This window comes from Danio aesculapii, chromosome 21 (assembly GCF_903798145.1).
Source record: "Danio aesculapii chromosome 21, fDanAes4.1, whole genome shotgun sequence".
Lineage (NCBI taxonomy): Eukaryota > Metazoa > Chordata > Actinopteri > Cypriniformes > Danionidae > Danio > Danio aesculapii.
Window position 1 is genome coordinate 34,251,619 of NC_079455.1, and position 20,370 is coordinate 34,271,988.

Sequence of the window (20,370 nt, forward strand, 5' to 3'; positions counted from 1 at the left end):
ATTAAAATGATTAAAAACCTTTAATTCATGAATATTAAAAACTATAAATAAATTTCCCATCAAATGCTCCTTAATAAATACATAAATACATGAATGAATGAATGAATGGTTTAATAAAAATAATTAAAAACCTTTAATTCATGAATATAAAGAACTATAAATAAATTTCCCATCAAATGCTCCTTAATAAATACGTAGATGAATGAATGAATGAACAAATTAATGAATAAATATATGAATAACTCAATAATAAAGAAATAACCTCCTAATTCATGATAGATAGATAGATAGATAGATAGATAGATAGATAGATAGATAGATAGATAGATGGATAGATGGATAGATAGATAGATAGATAGATAGATAGATAGATAGATAGATAGATAGATAGATAGATGGATAGATGGATAGATAGATAGATAGATAGATAGATAGATAGATAGATAGATAGATAGATAGATAGATAGATAGATAGATAGATAGATTTTATGATGAAAACAGCATCTGTTTAATTCATTATTGGTACATTCAAAATGTAGACATTGGTTAATGTGTCAGGCTTAAATAAAAAAGCATTATTGTAATTATGATTAATTAAAAACAATAGCTTCTGTTAAGCCAAGATAATAGCATTTTACAGTGGGTTACAGAGATCTGCTGTTGGTGGTAAATTAACCAATCAGTAAAATTCGCCGTGATAAAAGGCTCTTATGGGCATGAGTCATTAAAATATTACACAGAATCCAATTGAGTCCAACTGGAATAAACTCTGTGGGGGCATGGCATATATACTAATTTCCTCTTCGACGTTAATCAGCATCATTTAAGCTTTTATAATGTTTAATTCATTTTGTTCGGTTCGATAAAGTGATTCAACAAATACAGTCAGAATGAGTCTCATGGTCACAATTCACTGATTCAGATGATCCAGTCAAAGCTAGTCTCCAGTTAAAAATCAGTGATTCAAATGATTCAATCAGAGCAAGCCTCCTGTAAACAATTCACCAATTCAAATCATCCAGATAGCAAAAGTTCACAGTTAACAATTCACTGATTTAAATAATACAGAGACTGACTTTAGTGAACAATTAACCGATGCAAATGATCCAGTCAGAACAAATCTCTACCTAAGAATTCACTGATTCAGTGATTCAGTAAGAGTGAGTCTCCAGTTAAAAATCCACTGATTCAAATGATTCAATCACATCGCGTCTCCATTTACCAGTTCAGGTCAGGTCAGAGCAACTATCAAAGTAGTTATTCACTGGCTCAAATAGTCTGGCCAGAGCAAGTCTCCACTTGAACTAATGATGTATTCAACATCAATCAAAATCATTGAAGCTTTTATGACTTTTAATTTAATTTTCTCCCTTTTTTTAATTACAGCATTCTTGTCTGCTATTCATTCTTGTCAACTATTCAGGTACTGGACCTGTAAAAACTCATATTTTTCCTGACTCTCAAAAATGGCTTTTTAAACCGTTTGTTCTGATATGCCAAATTTAGAGTCACTGTGTCTGTACACTTATGTTAAAGTGATTTCCCGCTGTGAGTAAACGGTTGCATAAAAGCTGGCAAGGTTAAAGCCATTTTATCAAAACTGTGACGAGGTCATCGGGTCCAGACAATAAAATGACAAGTTAAAATGCCTAAAAGAGTCTAAAAGAAATGGAAAGAAAAAGCTGCATTACATGTACCGTGAGTCTTGGACTGGAACGGACTACTCAAATGGACTACATTGCAACCATTTTTTATATATAGTTCATTAAAACAATGAACACAAATAACATTTTAAAGTGCAAGCATGTCTTTTTTTGACGTTTGCACTGGAAAAAAGACCCCATAAAGGTATCATATGACAGACCTTCATGTTTTGAACAGCATGAGGGTCATTGATGAACTATATTGGTTAGTGTTGAATGGCACATGATCAAAGGATTGACCTGAAGCCTGTGTTATAAAATCCAAACTTGAGGCTTTTCAGCTTCACTTTTGAATTTTTCCATTGCCGGTGGTCAAGTGCCATGACTCAAGCCCATGTGCCAAAACTTTTAAGGCCCAGCGGACATAAGCAAATAATGGTTCACAGATCAAAAGCACAATGACCTCTGTCAGTCAGCTGAGATATTGGACGTTACAGTTTATATATTCTCAAAATATTCATAAGTCATACAATAAAGTCATAAGTGGATATTGCCTTTTTGATGGTGAAAAGGAAAGTAGTTTTTCATGTTACTGGTGAAGAGCAATATTTTAACATTGTTACTGAGTTCATTTTATTAAATACAGTAAAATAAATATCACAAAAAAGTCACGACAATAAATGTTTAATGTTACTTAAACTTGTTTAAATATGTTAATCAGGTTTCAACATTTATTTTAAGCTATCTAAAGATTAACTCAATATTTTTAGTTAGTTTGATTGATATAAATTGAGAAGACTAAAAAAGTTCAGTTTATTCAACTAAAACTTTTAAAATCAAAGTTCAAATTTAGATTTTTTTTATTTACAGTGTACGCATATTTGTCTTCATTGAGTGTTTTTATTTTGGGAAACTTTTGCTGATATTACAAAGCAAAATATTATATTTTTTCAACCCAGGCTCATTTTGAAAACATACCACCATATACATTTCTGGAGAGCGTCAAATTCATCCCAGGAGGTAATTTTTTTTGCAGCTTTTGTTTGTGAGAATCCACCAGAGGCCACTGTGTACGCCTTTTGAGATCTCAAATATCTCTTACGAGTGCCCTTCGTGCCTGCTGTTCTCGCGTAAATCCACCAGAGGCCGCTGTTGACTAACTGACTGACTGACTAACTAAATGACTGACTGACTGACCGATCGACTGACCCATCCTCCTCCTTCCCTAAACCCAACCAATAGTGTTTTCAAAAGCACAGATTGACCCACTCACCCACTTCTAGAGCTGAAGATCTTTGCCAGAACCCGAAGGAACCTGACTGGTTCTGGAGGGCTCTGGCTTCATTTCTATCATTTTAAATCGTTCAAATCATTCAAATCGTTCATTACAACATTAAAACCCATCCCTGCAAATGTGAAACAAATGATGATGGAGAAGTCAAAAAGTGCGAATTTTGGGAAAATGTACAGCAAGCTGACGGAAAATGACGAATTCACTCGTTACATTGAAACCGCTGTCATGGAAAAAGAAATGGATGTTCTTGGCTGGTGGAAGATAAAAAAAACAATCCCAAAACTTGCAAAATTAGCCAAATCAGTACGCATCCCGGTCAGTGGCAGCAGCAGTGAAAGGGTGTTCAGTGCTGCTGGATGCACCATCAGTGAGCGCAGGACCACACTAGAGCCATTTACAGTGGATTCAATAATGTTCCTCCACAAAAAAAAAGAATTTTCAAATTATAAGTAAATATTAATTAAATCATAATTGCATAATGTAGACAGAGTATATACTGTAGGCTAATGTCAGCATTATTCTTTTATTATCCAGCTTCACCGTCACCTTAAGGCCAGATTGTGAAGAGAAGTGGCAAAACAAATCCCGCAGAGCCTTTATTTTAATTTTGTTATTGCCAAATACCCATCTTAATTTAGAATTTATTTTAATTTAATTTGTAAGGAAAGTTTTTTTTATTGGTGTGTGGGCCAATTTAAAGCCTAAGTGTATGCCTATTTAGAGTGCTGAGATGTTACGATGTTACAGAGGACTTAGTTTATTTCCTTGTTCCAACTTCTAAGTGGTCTATATGTTTAATATGAATCAATTATGTTAAAACACATATAAATGACTTGTTCTTGAAAAAAAAGGCAAAAGAGCTGTGTGCATGTGCACATTTGAATAATGTTGGGCTGTAAACGGGTTCAGGCTTTTAAAAAACTGTCAATTAAAATACTTGTTGTCGGGCTCGGGTTGAATTCTGTCGGGCGTGGGCCCTTTGGGGCCTAACTTTTATGGCCCAATTACAGCTCTACTCACTTCTCTAAACCCAATGGGCAATTTTAAAAAGCAATCCAGAAAAAGAAAAGCCCTCATCTGATTTCAGACGTTTTTAGATTTTACCACATTCTAAGATTGAGCCTATGTTGCATTTTTTACTCCACTTTCCCAAAAAGCATGTGGTTTTTCAATATTTTGAGCTAAAGAAATCTCCACCACCATCACCACATGCATGAACTGATTCTTTTTAGTGAATCAATTGAATGCGGTAATAAAATGAATAATTTCACTGCAAAACATTCCACAATCTGTTCACTTTTAGTATTTTAGGCATAGGCCACTGTTTGCTGATGAGTTGAGAGGTTGGCTTGCTGGAGAATAGAGCGACAGCTGGCTTTTAATTACATGCTGTAATACACACAGACACACGCACACATGCATGCACATGCACACACTGACAGATGCATGCACGTGCAGGAACATGCGGTGGAAGCCAAATGCTGAAGAATCTGGATTAGTGGGATCATTGATTTGACTTTGAATTTGCTTGAGTCCATGAGTGAAGCATGGAAGTGGGCCAAGAAGGCTCATGGAGGTGAACTAAGAGAGGCTTCAGCTGAGATAAACACACCCCTGCACATGTAGAGCTGAGATAAAGTCATATTTATGTTTACTGGCCCTGGATTGATTATTCTAATATGCAAATCCATTTTTAAATTTGTGAATATACAGTGCTCAGCCTAATTGAGTACAACCCATTTTGAAAATGAATATTTTTATCAATTCCTTAGTGAATAAAGGCAATGTATTTTGGAGCATTTAAACAAAACAGATTTATTAAACAGATATATTTATTAAAATAATATTTTAGTCACCAAACAGATTTAATAATTAAAAGATAATACAGTAAAATTCAAGCAAAATATTGCAAAAAAATTACAACCTACAAAATTTCAACTAAATTATAAACATTTTTGCTTCTCTTGATTTTTTTTCTCTTTTTTAAAAATTTTATTTAACATTTTTCTACATATACATTTGGGTGTACTAGTTTTTGAAACGTTATCGTGTGTTATTTTGAGAATTGGCTCCAGATTTGGCTTCAGTACTAATCTAATGTATATGCACAAATATAATATTGTAGGGCTTCCTATTAAAAATATGAATTTAAAAGATAGATTTGTGAAGGGTGTACTTATGTATGCTGACTGTATCTGTTTAGCTGATCTCCAACTGGGTCTGTTGGGAACACTTTTAGTTTAGCTTAGCATAGATCATTGAAACGGATTAACAATCACAATGAAATTACAGAAGAGGTAAGCTTTAAAAAGAAAAATTATCAAAACTCTTTGGTCCTTTTTAAGCAAGTGCTAATTGTGCTCCTGCCAGACCTTGAGATGGATTCAGAAATGGTAAAGCTCAACTGTTTAACTATAGGGGAGTTGTAAAATTAGCCTATTTAAATAAATAAATAAATAAAAAACATGAAAAAAAATTAGTGTTCATTTAGGTCCTATAGACACATAGAACCATATAAATATACAGTTAAAGTCAGAATTATTATTAGCCCTCTTCTTGAATTTTTTTCTTTTTTAAATATTTCTCAAATGATGTTTAAAAGAGCAAGGCAATTTTCACAGTATGTCTGATAAAAAAAAAATTCTTCTGGAGACCGTCTTATTTGTTTTATTTTGGCTAGAATAAAAGCAGTTTTAAACTTTTTATTAACCATTTTAAGGGTCAAAATTATTAGCCCCTTTAAGCTATATATTTTTTCGATAGTCTACAGAACAAACCATGGTTATACTATAGCTTGCCTAATTACCCTAACCAGCCTAGTTAACCTAGTTAATCCTTTAAATGTCACTTTAAGCTGTAGAGAAGTGTCTTGAAAAATATCTAGTCAAATAATATTTACTGTCATCATGGCAAAGATAAAATAAATCAGTTATTATAAACAAGTTATTATTATGTTAAGAAATATGATGAAAAAATCTCTCCGTTAAACAGAAATTAGAAAAAAATAAACAGGGGGCTAATAATTCTGACTTCAACTATACATATTTAACAGTTTTAACAGGTTGTTTAGTCGTGTTATAGTACCTCAACAACTCCAAAGAACCACAGAAGATTCAACATTTATGTATTTTATGCAAGGCTTAAATTGTGTATGTTTTAATGTATTTATTTGTAAAAATAAATCATATTCGTTTATTCATTAATTTTCTTTTCGGCTTAGTGCCTTAATTAATCAGGGGTCGCCACAGCGGAATGAACCGTCAACTTATCCAGCACATGTTTTACGCAGCGGATGCCCTTCCAGCCGCAACCCATCTCTGGGAAACATCCATACACTCTTGCATTCACACACATACACATTCACATACAATTTAGCCTACCCAGTTCACCTGTACCGCATGTCTTTGGACTGTGGAGGAAACTGGAGCACCCAGAGGAAACCCATGCAAACACAGGGAGAATATGCAAACTCCACACAGAAAAGCCAACTGACCCAGCCGAGGCTCGAACCAGCGACCTTCTTGCTGTGAGATAACAGCACTACCTACTGTGCCACTGCGTTGCCAATAAATTATGTTTTGTTTCATTATGCATTGAAAAATTTTATTGCAAAAAAAAAAAAGATTTGTCTTCATATATTTACATAAAGTTCTTTTATTCAACAAGAATATATGCAGTTGTTCAAAGTAAATTAAAGATTTATAATATCACAATTATTCTCTTCAATATTTTCTTTCATTTGAATTTTCCAATCCAGAGAAAATCATGGTTTTCCACAAAAATATTAATCAACTGATAATAATAAGGATCTGCTTTCATATCAGAGGATATAATATTATAACTAATATTATAACTTTTTTATATTTTGTCACAATATTAATATACTTTAATATAAAAGGCTTCTTTCAAAGATAAAACCAGTCATGTACTGTCCTGTTACATTCTGTCTCACATTTTATCCATGCACTGTACTTCTGAATTACTCACCAGACAAAAGCTTAGTTTAGTCTTTGTTTGTTTTTCACATGCACTTTCCTAATCTGTGAGATTGAGCCTCATCATGTCCAAACAGGGTCGACTGGATGTCAGACTCACGCCAGCTGTCCAGCACTGAACCACTGCACTCACATGTGCTTCGTTTTATCACTCTTCCTGATGTACATGCGGAAAAAATACTGATTGTCAAATCTTTCCAAATTCTTTCCAAAGCAGAAAATCGTTTAACAATTCAAATAAATATTATTTTGGTATCTTTTTATTATCTGCATATTTCTAAAACACAGCAGTGAGATAAAAAAATAAAATATCTAGAAATAAACATGTGTTGTATTTATTGGAGATTAATAAAAAATAAAAAAAACAATGGATGGAGGGCGCTGTCACCTCACAGCAAGAAGGTCATTGGTTCGAGTCCCGGCTAAGTCAGTTGGCATTTCTGTGTGGAGTTTGCATGTTCTCCCTGTGGGTTTCCAATGGGTGCTCCGGTTTCCCCCACAGTCTAAAAATATGCGTTTTAGATGAATTGAATAAACTAAATTGGCCGTAGTGTATATGTGTGAATGAATGCGTAATGTTTCCCAGTACTGGGTTGCAGCTGAAAGGGCATCCGCTGTGTAAAACATTTGCTGGATAAGTTGGCGGTTCATTCCACTGTGGCGACCCCTGATGAATAAAGGGACAAAACCGAAGGAAAATGAATGAATGAATAAGGGATGGAAATATTATATAAAGTTGTCTGAAGCTTTTTCATCTTCTTTATATTTTTGTTATTATTACTGCGGTAAAAACCCAGAACATCAGGCTGACAATATATTAAAATAAGAAACATAAATCTGCATGCCTTAAGATCATGAAACTTGACTGTGCTTTTCAGTGACTGAAATAATTAATTTTCAAATAAAATATTTTTTTCCTGGATTAAGTATATTTAAAAAATTTGCTAAATCCTTTGTTTTTTGTCATTTTGACACTCAATAACATATTTTTGAAACCAAAAAAACATTGAATTTCAACCTTCATATACACCAAAATATATTTCAAAATGTATTTCAGGGTCAAGAAAATACACTGGGGGTGACACGGTGGCTCAGTGGTTAGCACTGTCGCCTAACAGGACGAAGTTCGCTGGTTCGAGTCTCGGCTAGGTCAGTTGGCATTTCTGTGTGGAGTTTGCATGTTCTCCCCGTGTTGGTGTGGGTTTCCTCCGGGTGCTCTGGTTTCCCCCACAGTCCAAAAACATGCGCTATAGGTGAATTGAATAAACTAAATTGGCTGTAGTGTATGAGTGTGAAAGAGTGTGTATGGATGTTTCCCAGTACTACAGTAGGTTGCAGCTGGAAGGGCATCCGCTGTGTAAAACTCATAGTTGGCAGTTCATTCTGCTGTGGCGACTCCTGATGAGATAAAGCGACTAAGCCGAAGGAAAATGAATAAGTGTAAACTGTACTTTATTTAAAATACAATTTCAAATTATGCATTGCATTCAATACATACAGAAATTGACTGACCCAGCCGATGCTCGAACCAGCAACCGTCTTGCTGTGAGGTGATTTCGCTACTCACTGCGCCACCATGATAACATTAGGAATTATGCATGATCTAAATTTATGCAGATCGATGGAAATTGTTCATTCAATTTAGATTATCCAGAATCTTTGGTACATTTTTTCTTATGAATGTCAACATTCAAAGAAGTTTTGACTTATCTTTGTATGTGCAAGAAAAATCAGGTTTCAGAGGCAATTTGACCTGCAAAGATGTTATACATTTTTATTACTCAAACAAAGAACATTTAGAACATTTTAATTTTATTTGGTAAATTTCATATTCATGAATGTAGATCAAATCATCAAATTATAAAAATTTTATTATAGATTAATTAAAGATTTACAATTAATTTAGATTAGATTAATATAGATTTAGAATTATAGATCAAATTATAGATTTTAATTTATATCGCTCCAGTGTATTAACAGCAAGAAATGTCAAGTTACAATTACAGTTGCAAAGGAGTTGAAGTTAATTGAATAGTAAACTTGCTGTCAATTGGGCAGTAGAATAAAAGTCTTACTTATACTGACATTGTAAAGGTTTCTATATTGAAGTTTCTTGAATCTGTAATTTGTTTCTTTCATGTTTTTAATTACGTTTGTATTATTTGGATGTCTTCTTAAAATTGCATGTTTTCTGTTGTTTAAAGAACAAATAAACAAATAAACTGTAAAATTCTTAGCCCCCCTGAATTATTACCCCCCCGTTCATTTTTTCCCCAATTTCTGTTTAACAAAGACCAGATTTTTCCAACACATTTCTAAACATAATAGTTTTAATAACTCATTTCTAATAACTGATTTATTTTATCTTTGTCATGATGACAGTAAATAATATTTGACTAGATATTTTTCAAGACACTTCTATAGCTTAAAGAGACATTTAAAGGCTTAACTAGGTTGATTAGGTTTCAGGTTAGTGTAATTAGGCAGGTTATTGTATAACGATGGTTTGTTCTGTAGACTATCAGAAAAATTTTTTGCTTAAAGGGGCTAATAATTTTTACCTTACAATGGATTAAAAAAAATAATAATAAAATAAATAAGACTTTCTCCAGAAGAAAATAATATTATCAGTCCTACTAAGAAAATTCCCTTGCCCTGTTAAACATAATTTGGTAAATATTTAAATGTTTTAAAAAAAATTCAGAGAGGGGCTAATAATACAGTGTAGCTATTTTTTTCTAGATTTTTAGTTGTTGTTTTTTTTCAGACATGGGCACCAAATATCATTTATCAACATTTAGACAGTGCATTTTCGCCATTTTTGTCTATTTCGAAACACATTTTAAAATATATGTGAAGTCAATACCCATATGTGCATTTGTGCCCTTTATTTCTTGATCTTCCCTCACCTGCCTAGCACTGGAGAGATTTCCGTCAACCGCATCAATAAACCCTCCAGCAAAGTTACTGTTTTCGCAACCGATGGCTGAATTTTCGCTCGTTGTTTCATGGTTGGTTGGATTGGTGAGGGAATGAAGCAAAGGAGATGGAAAAAATCCTCCTCCGTCCCCCTCGATGTGTTTTTGGCGTTACGTAATTCTGCCATCTGGAACGAGAGCTGATTGTGTTATGTTTTAAGCATAAATCAGTGGGGTTTGAACTTACATTGACAATGCATATAGGCTCAGGTGACCTATTAAATTTATCCTAGCTCATAACAGATTACGAACAGCTTTTATATTTAATGTTGTCTGATAGTCATGAGTCAGTAAAACCATCTTAAAAGCTTTATTGAATTCAACACTCTTGAAGTAATATAATAAACCGAGCTGCAAGTAGCTGTTTGTGCATCCACATATTGTTATTAATAGGTTATTACCAGTCGTATGGACCAAGATATTAACTGACAACGAAGTTAATCGTGGTTTAGTCCATAACAGTCTTACTGAAATGATGTTGCAGTCAGGTCGAAAGATGATTTTAGCGGTAACAGGAGGACATCTGCTGGTGCAGAGTTGAAACTTAATTCTTAAATTATACTACATCAAAGCTATTTAAAAAAACGTTTATATATTAAAGTACATACATGGTTAACTATGAACGTATATTTAAATCATTTAAAATATTTGTTTTTCTTAAATAATGTTAAATAACATCCACTAGTTTGTTTTAATTAATACATTTAATCTAATTTTATTTTGTTTTGAGGCGATAGTGAGAAAATAAGAAACTATGACAGTCTGAATTTTTTCTTATTCTGTATTATATACTGTACTACTATGTATGGTCTTGTTAAATACCAATAAAAGTAAATAAATTTTAAAAATGACATCCACTGAAATGTACTTTGGAAAAACAATATATAGCAAAAAATCTTGTCAGATTTGTTTTGAACAATAATCATTTGATAACATATTTAAAGTTTTAAATTGTTCTAAATATGCCTGAGAATATTGTTTTTGGGGGTATTTCCTAAACCAGGGGTTCCCAAACATTTCAGCCCACGACCCCCAAAATTACAATGCCAGTGATTTGTGACCCCCAATATATCCTCCCTCTGAGGTGATTATGTAACACACACACACGCACGCACGCACGCACGCACGCACACACACACACACACATATATATATTTTTTAATAAATATAGTTTTTAATTTAAAAAAAAACATTTTAAAGTTTAAATTATTAGCCCCTTTAAACTATATTTTTCTATAGTCAACAGAACAAACCATCATTGCACATGGTTTATATCTATATGCAATAACTTGCCTAATTACCCTAACCTGCCTTGTTAACCTAATTAACCTAGTTAAGCCTTTAAATGTCACTTTAAGCTGTATAGAAGTGTCTTGAAAAATATCTAGTAAAATATTATTTACTGTCATCATAGCAAAGATAAAATAAATCAGTTATTATAAATGAGTTATTAAAACTATTATGTTTAGAAATGTTTTGCAAAAATCTTCTCTCTGTTAAACAGAAATTGGGGAAAAAATAAACAGGGTCTATAAACTTCTGTAGACTATCAAAAAATATATAGCTCAAAGGGGCTAATAATTATGATGCTTTTAAAAAACTAAAAACTGCTTTTATTCTAGCTGAAATGAAACAAATAAGACTTTCTCCAGAAGAATAATTCTGACTTCAACTGTATATATTCAGTAAAAGTATATATAAACCTTTATATATAACTTTTATAGCTATGTAATTTTTCTCTTAACCATTCAAGCAAGTCTTTACATGATCATTAATTTTTAAATCATCCAAGGGTTAATCTTAAAATATATTTTAGAATACTTTGTCTTTAGATTACAATTATAAATAGGCGAAATTCTAAAGTTTCATAAAAGCTCTTTTCCCAAACAACAGCAACAGCAACAACAACAATGACAACAATAATAATAATAATAATTATTATTATTATTGTTGTTATTCATTCATTCATTCATTCATTCATTCATTTTATGTTTAGCTTAGTTCCTTTATTAATCAGAGGTTACCACAGCGAATGAACCGCCTATAATAATAATATAATAATAATAATAATAATATAATAATAATAATATAATAATAATAAATTATTATTATTATTATTATTATTATTATTATTATTATTATTATTATTATTATTAATATTACGCATTCATTAATTTTCTTTTCGGCTTTGTCATTTTATTAATCAGGGGTCACCACAGCAGAATGAACCGCCTATTATTACAATTATTATTATTATTATTATTATTATTATTATTATTATTATTATTATTATTATGCATTTTGTCTTGTAAATTTTTACCAAAGGAGCACCTGTCAAACTACTTTTTAAACTCATTGTTTTTTAAAAATCTTGAATCATAAATTTTTCTTAATTATTCAAATAAAGGCATGTCATTTTATTACTATGGATTTACTAGTTTCCCAGTGTTGGGTTGCGGCTGGAAGACCATCCGCTGCGTAAAACATATGCTGCATGGTTCATTGGTGGTTCATTCAGCTGTGGCGACCCCTGATTACTAAAGAGAATATGCCGAAAAGAGAATAAATGAATGGATTTACTATATCACTTTATATTAGGCTACTTGGATTAACATTTACATGTTTTCCATTTTGGCAAGTTTGTTAGACTGTCTGACCCCCAAAAGGCCTTCTTTCATAAACTTTTACCTCAAAATGTCCTTGTTTGATCCTTTCTGTTCAGTCTGTTAAGCATCACTTAAAATCACGAGCAACAAAAGACCAGTAGCCTATAAACCAGCAGAAAACATCTTTTAGTTCCGTTCCTGAAGGCTATTTCACATGTTTCACTCATGATACACAACGATTGGACTTTGCCCAGTTTTGGATGTTAATCATAAACAAATGGTCATGTTTTGGCAGTGTCTCTTTTTAACTCTAGAGGGTGCAAGAACACTGCTGATATGAGTCCACTTAAAAGGCTTATGATTCAAGAAGATTATCAATGGACCTTTATATTACTTAAGCAATCATAAAGAATATACTTACATAATACACACACTCAGGTCCACAAATCAACATACGATACAGTTAAATGCCAATCTCATATCAGTCATGTATTGGGATGTAGGAAACTACCCATCCCTGATTACTCCACAAAAGTGTAACAACATAGCCCCGCCCACCTTCGACGCTAATTGGTTATTCCATCCTTCTTGAGTTTCGGAAAAGCCTGTGATTGGTGCAACATGTTGTCAATCATTTCAGCTGGGAGTGTTTCGGATCCTGAGAGGAAGTGAATGTTTCGCGTTTGCACTTGACGAGGGGAAATCATATTGTTGGGGGAAATTAAGCGTGTATCCACCGAAATTCCGCCCTTAAATGAGATTAAACCGGCGGACGTACATGTTTAGTCACGATATGGTTTGAAAGGATAACCGTTTTTGGAGTCAGACTTCGTTGCTTTGGATTAACTTGGAGGTGGAGGAGGACACACTTTGCTATTGTTCCAGCTTTCACACGAGTGTGTGTGTGTTTTTGTGTATGTGTGTGTTAAATTGCCTTTTGGCTTTATGGCTACGAATTTTGAACCCATTTATGGACTTTCAGAGGATGAAGTAAGTACTGCTTTTTCAAACCACACAACCTTTAGGACACAGACATGTCTTCCACCATATTAATACTGTATGTTTATCATTTTTCATAACCCATGATGTGTGTTTCAGTATGACTGATGAGCAGGATACATTTTATAAAGCCTAATGTCATTTCATTATTATAAATATTACAAATTGGATGTTAATAATCGTTTCAATCTTATCAGCTTGTTATTCCCACATTTCCCTAAAATCCAGTGTTAGGTAATCTAGAACTGTCAGTTTCATTAAGCATACTATAATAATTGAATTATTAAAGTATACATATCAAAGTTAGCAAGTTTTTCGAAGTCAACACAGACTGATTTTGCTTCCCGCATTTACAAAACATCCAATGTGAAATCAAGTGTTCGATGCAGTAAAACTGTCATCATTTCCCTTTTAATTCAAGTTACAGTATAGTACTGTGCTGATTTTTCTGATGGCACATTAAACTTTATGTTCTGTATTATAATTGAAATGTTTTTGTATGTTATTATGTTATATTATTATTGACACTGCAATTGACAAAGTTTTAGATGTTTGTTTCTCTCTTAGTAAAAGTATTTAAAGCACATTTATAGTTTTTATAATTACCTTAAATAAGCCAAATGAGAATGCATCATCAAGTTTTATGTCTAGTGACCAGGTGAAACCAGCGTTGCAGTGTTTCTGGTGATATTACAGCAGATTACGTACTGAAGAAACTACAAAAAACCCATGTTGTTTATCATAACAGTCAGAGCCCCGGTGTAACCCCTGAAAATTCAGGTCAGCTGTCTTGAGAATGGCCTTAGGAAGCATCTGTTTGTGAATAATTTGGATCCATGTTGGTGACTTTTAAAAATATTAAGGAATTACTGCTTCTTTTAGCTGGCACACTGGAACTATCTTGTAGTTATCAATGCTAATGGTGATATGATTCAAGGCTGCATATTGTTAGGTGTAAATATCAGTGCAGTTATGTTGGCTTTGACATCTGAGTCCAAAGGAGAGAGTCCTGAGTCATGTACTACTGTCTGTATAAGTTGCCAGCCTCATATTTAACTCTGTATCTCATTAAACATTGTTCATAGATGTAAACACGAGCGCAATCATGTTTGCTTTGATATTGGAGTCCAAAGGAGAGAGACCCGAGTCATGTACAACTGTACGTATAAGTTGCCAGTCTCATATTTGACTCCGTATTGCATTAAACATTGTTCATAGATGTAAATACAACTGCAGTTATGCTGGCTTTCAAATTTGAGTCCAAAGGAAGGAGACCTGAGTCATGTACTACTGTACATACAAGTTGCCAGCCTAATATTTAACTCTCTCACTTTAAGCATTGATGTAAAAGCGAGTACAGTTATGTTGGCTTTGATATTTAAGTCCAAAGAAGAGACCTGAGTCAAGTACAAGTTGCCATCTGCATATTTAACTTTATATCACATTCAAACCTCCAGTCTGCAATTTCTTGAAAGATATGTGTTCTGGCGCGCACTGTAAATCGTACCAGGTTCTTACAGCATGTGGAAAAGTACCAAAGTGCTTTTAGTCTAACCCCTGAAACTGTAATGTATGAATAGACGAAGTTAATTAATAATTATTTTGTTGCTCAGTGTTTTACTAGAGTCTTAATATGTTTAATGTAACAAAGAAAGGAATGCTACTGGCTAATGTTCATCGACAGGTTAAACGGTGGATGATCAAAGTTACGCATTCGTTTAATGTTTGTTTTTAGATGTTAAACAGGAGGAGAAGGATTCAGCATAATTTGTTTCACTCTTGAGGAAGTTCATTCATTCATTTTCTTTTCGGCTTAGTCCTTTTATTAATCAGGGGTCGCCACAGTGAAATGAATCGCCAACTTATCCAGCATATGTTTTACGCAGCGGATGCCCTTCCAGCTGCAACCCATCACTGGGAAACATCCATACACTCTTATTCACAGACATAGACCCGGAAGAAACCCACACGAACACGGGGAGAAAATGCAAACTCCACACAGAAATGCCAACTTACCCAGCCGAGGCTCGAACCAGCAACCTTCTTGCTGTGAGGTGACAGCGCTACCCACTGCGCCACCTCCTCTTAAGGAAGTTACTTAAAGGAAATTATTTGCCGAAACATGATTTAATTAAATTCATCATGAACTGAATATTCACTGTCAGTTTTCAGTTCATGTTGAATTTAGTGTCAGTCAACCTGTGCTATCTATTTTTAAATTTAATATTATCAATTTTTATTTTGAATGAATCTTCCATTAATATGGTTTATTTTCGTTTTTGTAAACAGCCTTTCTCACAGTTGACTGCCAGTTTGTATTTAGATCTGGCTGACTACACTACCTGACAAAAGTCTTGTCGCCTATCCAAGTTTTAGGAACAACAAATAATAACTTGACTTCTAGTTGATCATTTGCTATCAGAAGTGGTTTATATGAAAGCAAAGGGCTCTGATTACGCTTATTTTACCAAAAGAAAATATGATCATGCCTTGATTATTAATTATTAAATTATGTGAGTAACAACTGACTTTGCTTAGACAAAAGTCTTGTCACTTAACAGAAATAATGTATAGAATATAAAGACATTGTGCAGTGGAAAAAGAATTAATACTGTGTATGACTCCCATGAGCTTGGAGAACTGCATCCATACATCTCTGCAATGACTCAAATAACTTATTAATAAAGTCATCTGGAATGGCAAAGAAAGCGTTCTTGCGGGACTCCCAGAGTTCATCAAGATTCTTTGGATTCCTCTTCTATGCCTCCTCCTTCATCTTACCCCAGACATGCTCAATGTTCATGTTTGGTGACTGGGCTGGCCAATCCTGGAGCACCTTGACTTCTTAGCTTTCAGGAACTTTGATGTGGAGGCTGAAGTATGAGGAGCACTATCCTGCTAGATTTATCATATTCTTTTTTTGATCTGGACCAAATGATCCACAAGATCTACACTCAAGAATATTTGCCATTTTACCATTTTCAAGTGCATTTGTGTTCAGTTGCTTTGTTGCTATTTTGTTTAGTTAACTGGAATAATAGGTTTTTTTAAATTCATCTCAATGCTGAGGAAAGCAATGCTGCATAAAAACATAAAAGAAAACATTAAGAAAGATATGTAAAATATATAGGGTGTGCATACTTAAATAGGTTTATGCAGCATGAAAAAGATGTTAATGCTCGTACGTACTGACACACCACTGATTAATAGTTTGAAACACTGTAAATAATGATCATAGCTTTTATTTTCTCTGTTTATTTGCTTTACTATTCACATTCTCTTATGTCACTCCATGATTCTGCCATAGCAAAAGAGCATGTGTTTGTGTGTGCTCTCTTTAAGACCTGCACTTTAATATTCATAAAAAGCTAAAAGATGTACATTAGAATGGGATTTGAATATAATGAAAGATGTAGATTTTATTCCATGTTAGCATTTTGTCCCCTCGCGCGCACGCAGTCTTAAGTACATAATATTCTTAATTTCTTTCTCATATTAAGAATAAACTAGGCTTCTAAGCAATGGTAAAGAGCTGTCTCGAGTCTACAACCTTTTTGCAAGTCTTTTTAGATCTGTATATCTGAAAAATACTGAATTTCTGAATTATTTTAATAATTATCATTGTTGGCTAAGGCGTATATCACAGAAAGCCATAAAAGTGCTTGTAAGATGTAAAACTGATTAAGTAAATATGTATTATGACCAGTCATGCTGAAATTGACATGCTTGGTTTGTTCCTGTTGATTAGAGTACTTTAGATCTAATATTGAATTTAGATTAGTTGAGTAGTGTTTTATATGAAGGCTCTTCTGAATGAGCTACCAATCTGATTGTAAATTTAATTATTTGAAACACATTTTTTGTCGGTGGCCCTTAAAGTTCACGTAAACCGGAAGTTGTTGAGACTTTTATTTTAGTATGTTGATTCACTTCTAACTGAAACAGAGTATTAGAAATTGCATACTTCCCTATATGTACGTTAAAAACAATATGTGTGCTGAGTAGTAGTGCTGCATGGTATTGGAAAAATCTGATATTGCGATATTTTATTTTTTGAAATGAATGTATAAATATTGAATCAATAAATATTGTGAATTTCACAAGATGGTCTATTTGACAGTTTTTCTGGGCAGTCTAACAGTACAGAAATTGAATGATCACAATGCACAAAAAAAACAACTTTTCTTATGTTGCTTTTTCTTGTTTCTAGTCCAAATGTCAAAAATAAGTCAAAATAAGGTGAGTTTTTCCTCAAAACATGCAACATTATCTGCCAATAGAGTAAGTAAAGTAATCTTATTTTTGCTTTGAAATGTAGATATTTATATTAGAAACAAGACAAACATGATAAGTAATTACGTATAAATTGGTAAATGCAATTAATCTTTGTTACACCTCCAAACATCATCATTTCTTGTGCCCAAATCTTTTAAACCCTTTTGAAATGCTCAGTCACTGGGCTTAAAAACACATGCACTTCACTCTATTATGGTTGAACTCTTTAAATCACATGTGTTCTATGGCTCTTGGTCAACTATGATTCTGACTCAATATTGCATATCTTGATGTGACTATCGATCCGATATCGATGCTTAAACGATTTATTGTGCAGTCCTGCCGAGTAGTATGTCTGAATTTATAGTATTAAAAAAAAACAGTAGATAGAAGTATCCAAATGACCTACTACTTCCAGCGAGATTCTGTAGTTTGCATCTAGTGGACTAGGCATAGGCTGGTATAAGATTTTGACGATATTATAAACTTGGTTCAAAATATCACGGTACTGTGTTTACTGCTCTAAAATATGTTATATTTTTGAAAGTCTGGGTAAAAAAACAATGACTTTTTCTCACATTAAACATGATATATTTTATTTAAAGGAACATTCATAATATTTTGGAACGTAAACATGTCAGTACATAAACAGTAAACTGATGCAGATGGGTCACATGATAATGACAAATGGCGCATGTAAAACATCTGAATTCCATTCATACTGCTCGCATTTATACTATATAGAACTTACTTTTCTAACGGCCGTGTAGTAAATTCAAATGTAGTACCAATTCGATAGGTGCCACACCTCATAGCTAACTAACGGTAAGAAGGACGTTTTTAAGAATATTGATATACAGTTGCTATGGAAGCCCTCAAGTTGAAGTCAACAGAAGTCACCACTCCAAATACAGAAGCAATTGTTTAGATTTTAATTGAAGATTTCCAAAAGATATATATTTTGACAATAACAATGTGAGCTAGAAAAACAAAGATTGTACATTTTGATTTCACTTAATTTTAACGTGTACATTTCCCTATTTTCGTTGTCTTTGAATAGTAGTTGTATTACTATAATACACAGAATTAAAATGGTCTCATGCTTTAGTTGATCACACAAGTGTTTTCCTCCTATCATCATGTTGACATGGAATCCCAAACTATTGCACAATACACACAGACGACATGCAATGCTTCATTAGTATGCGACAAGCATCCGTCAAGTTGGCTGGGAGTCAGGCCTGTCAGCGGGTCTGTTTACCGCACAACATTTTCTCAGTCCTGTGGGATCCCGTCACTTGCTCCCTGAGTTCCTGTCTTTGCTGGGCTTGAACGTTCCTTTCTACTCCTATAGACCTCAGTTCCCAGGGCAATGCATGTACACAGGAATGACAGGCTTTCCCTTAGGAGCAGTCTGGCAATTCAGATAGACCTTTTATTGACAAAACACTTGTGGAATCTTAGAACTCCATTTGTTTTGCTTCTGTTAAAATCCTGTAATTGAATGATATTGAAGTATGCCACCATTTATAAAGAATGCACAATGACCTGCTGACAAATATATTATTGTTGTTATTTTAAACAGCTGTGTAAATGTTTGTAGACGGTCAGAAGAAATGTTTAAAGTCTTTTGCACTAAGAATAAATCATAGAATATTTTTTTCTCCTAATTTATTGATTAATTTATTTTTATTTGGTTAAATGGCTCTCGTTATGAATATGCAATTGAAAAATAATATGCTTGTATGAATTTGTAATGCATAATATACATTGCTTGATAACATTCTACTAGGAATGTCTAGATCAGGGGTGCCCAAACTCCATATGAAAATCTAAATCGAAAAACATTATTTTAAATAGGGCTGGCGATTAATCGAAAAGTAATCGAAATCAACATTCAGAAACCATAATCGATCTAATTTTTCCAGGTCAATTTTTTCATTTACTCACCCTACCGTGTGTGGAGTCACGTGACCCCGCTCTGTTAAGGCTGAGTTATACTTATTATTTAATGATATTATACTTCTGCCACGGGCACGTGTACAGTCCGGCGCAGCCTTTACATACTCACGCGCCTCTTAAAAAATGTAGTCATACATCACAATGATTCTTAGTGCAAGCTTTGTGATTGGCCGGTTTGGTAGTGGTGACGATGGTGGGCGGCACAGAGAGCCGCATTATAGGCAATGTGGGTTTTAATTTCAGTTGTTCAGCATTGGGGTTCAATAAATAATCAAGATAGTAGGTAGTGTGTGTTTCCTTCACTTATTTTAAAATCAAGTAGTGCACCCTTCATTCAGAAATCTGTCACTTGTAATTTGTGAGCATATTACTGTACAAAACTTGAACTATGAGGGCACGTAATAGAGTTAAAATGTAGAGATTTTGATTTTAGGCCAAATCGCCCGGCCCTAACTTTAAATCATATTAACTAATGCCATATAATTTTAAATGATAATGTAATTCAACAAAAAACATCTATAACACAGTGGAGTTCATTGCTGAATACAAGCAGAATCTGCCTTTGCCTTCATTTGCTTAATGATGTCTCTGCATTGTTTTCTATCCGTCAGTTGACAG

The 20,370-nt window shown here is 33.5% G+C and overlaps 1 protein-coding gene across 3 annotated transcripts in view; it reads left to right on the forward strand.

The window, feature by feature from the left end:
* The first annotated feature begins 13,174 nt into the window (after positions 1-13,174).
* Positions 13,175-20,370, forward strand: part of nedd4l (NEDD4 like E3 ubiquitin protein ligase) — a 160,998-nt gene continuing 153,802 nt past the window's right edge. For all 3 annotated transcript variants that reach the window (XM_056447082.1, XM_056447083.1, XM_056447084.1), the window contains exon 1: positions 13,175-13,506. In XM_056447082.1, the coding sequence (XP_056303057.1) occupies positions 13,462-13,506 (45 nt within the window). In that variant the 5' untranslated portion in view covers positions 13,175-13,461. The remainder of the gene's footprint in view (positions 13,507-20,370) is intronic.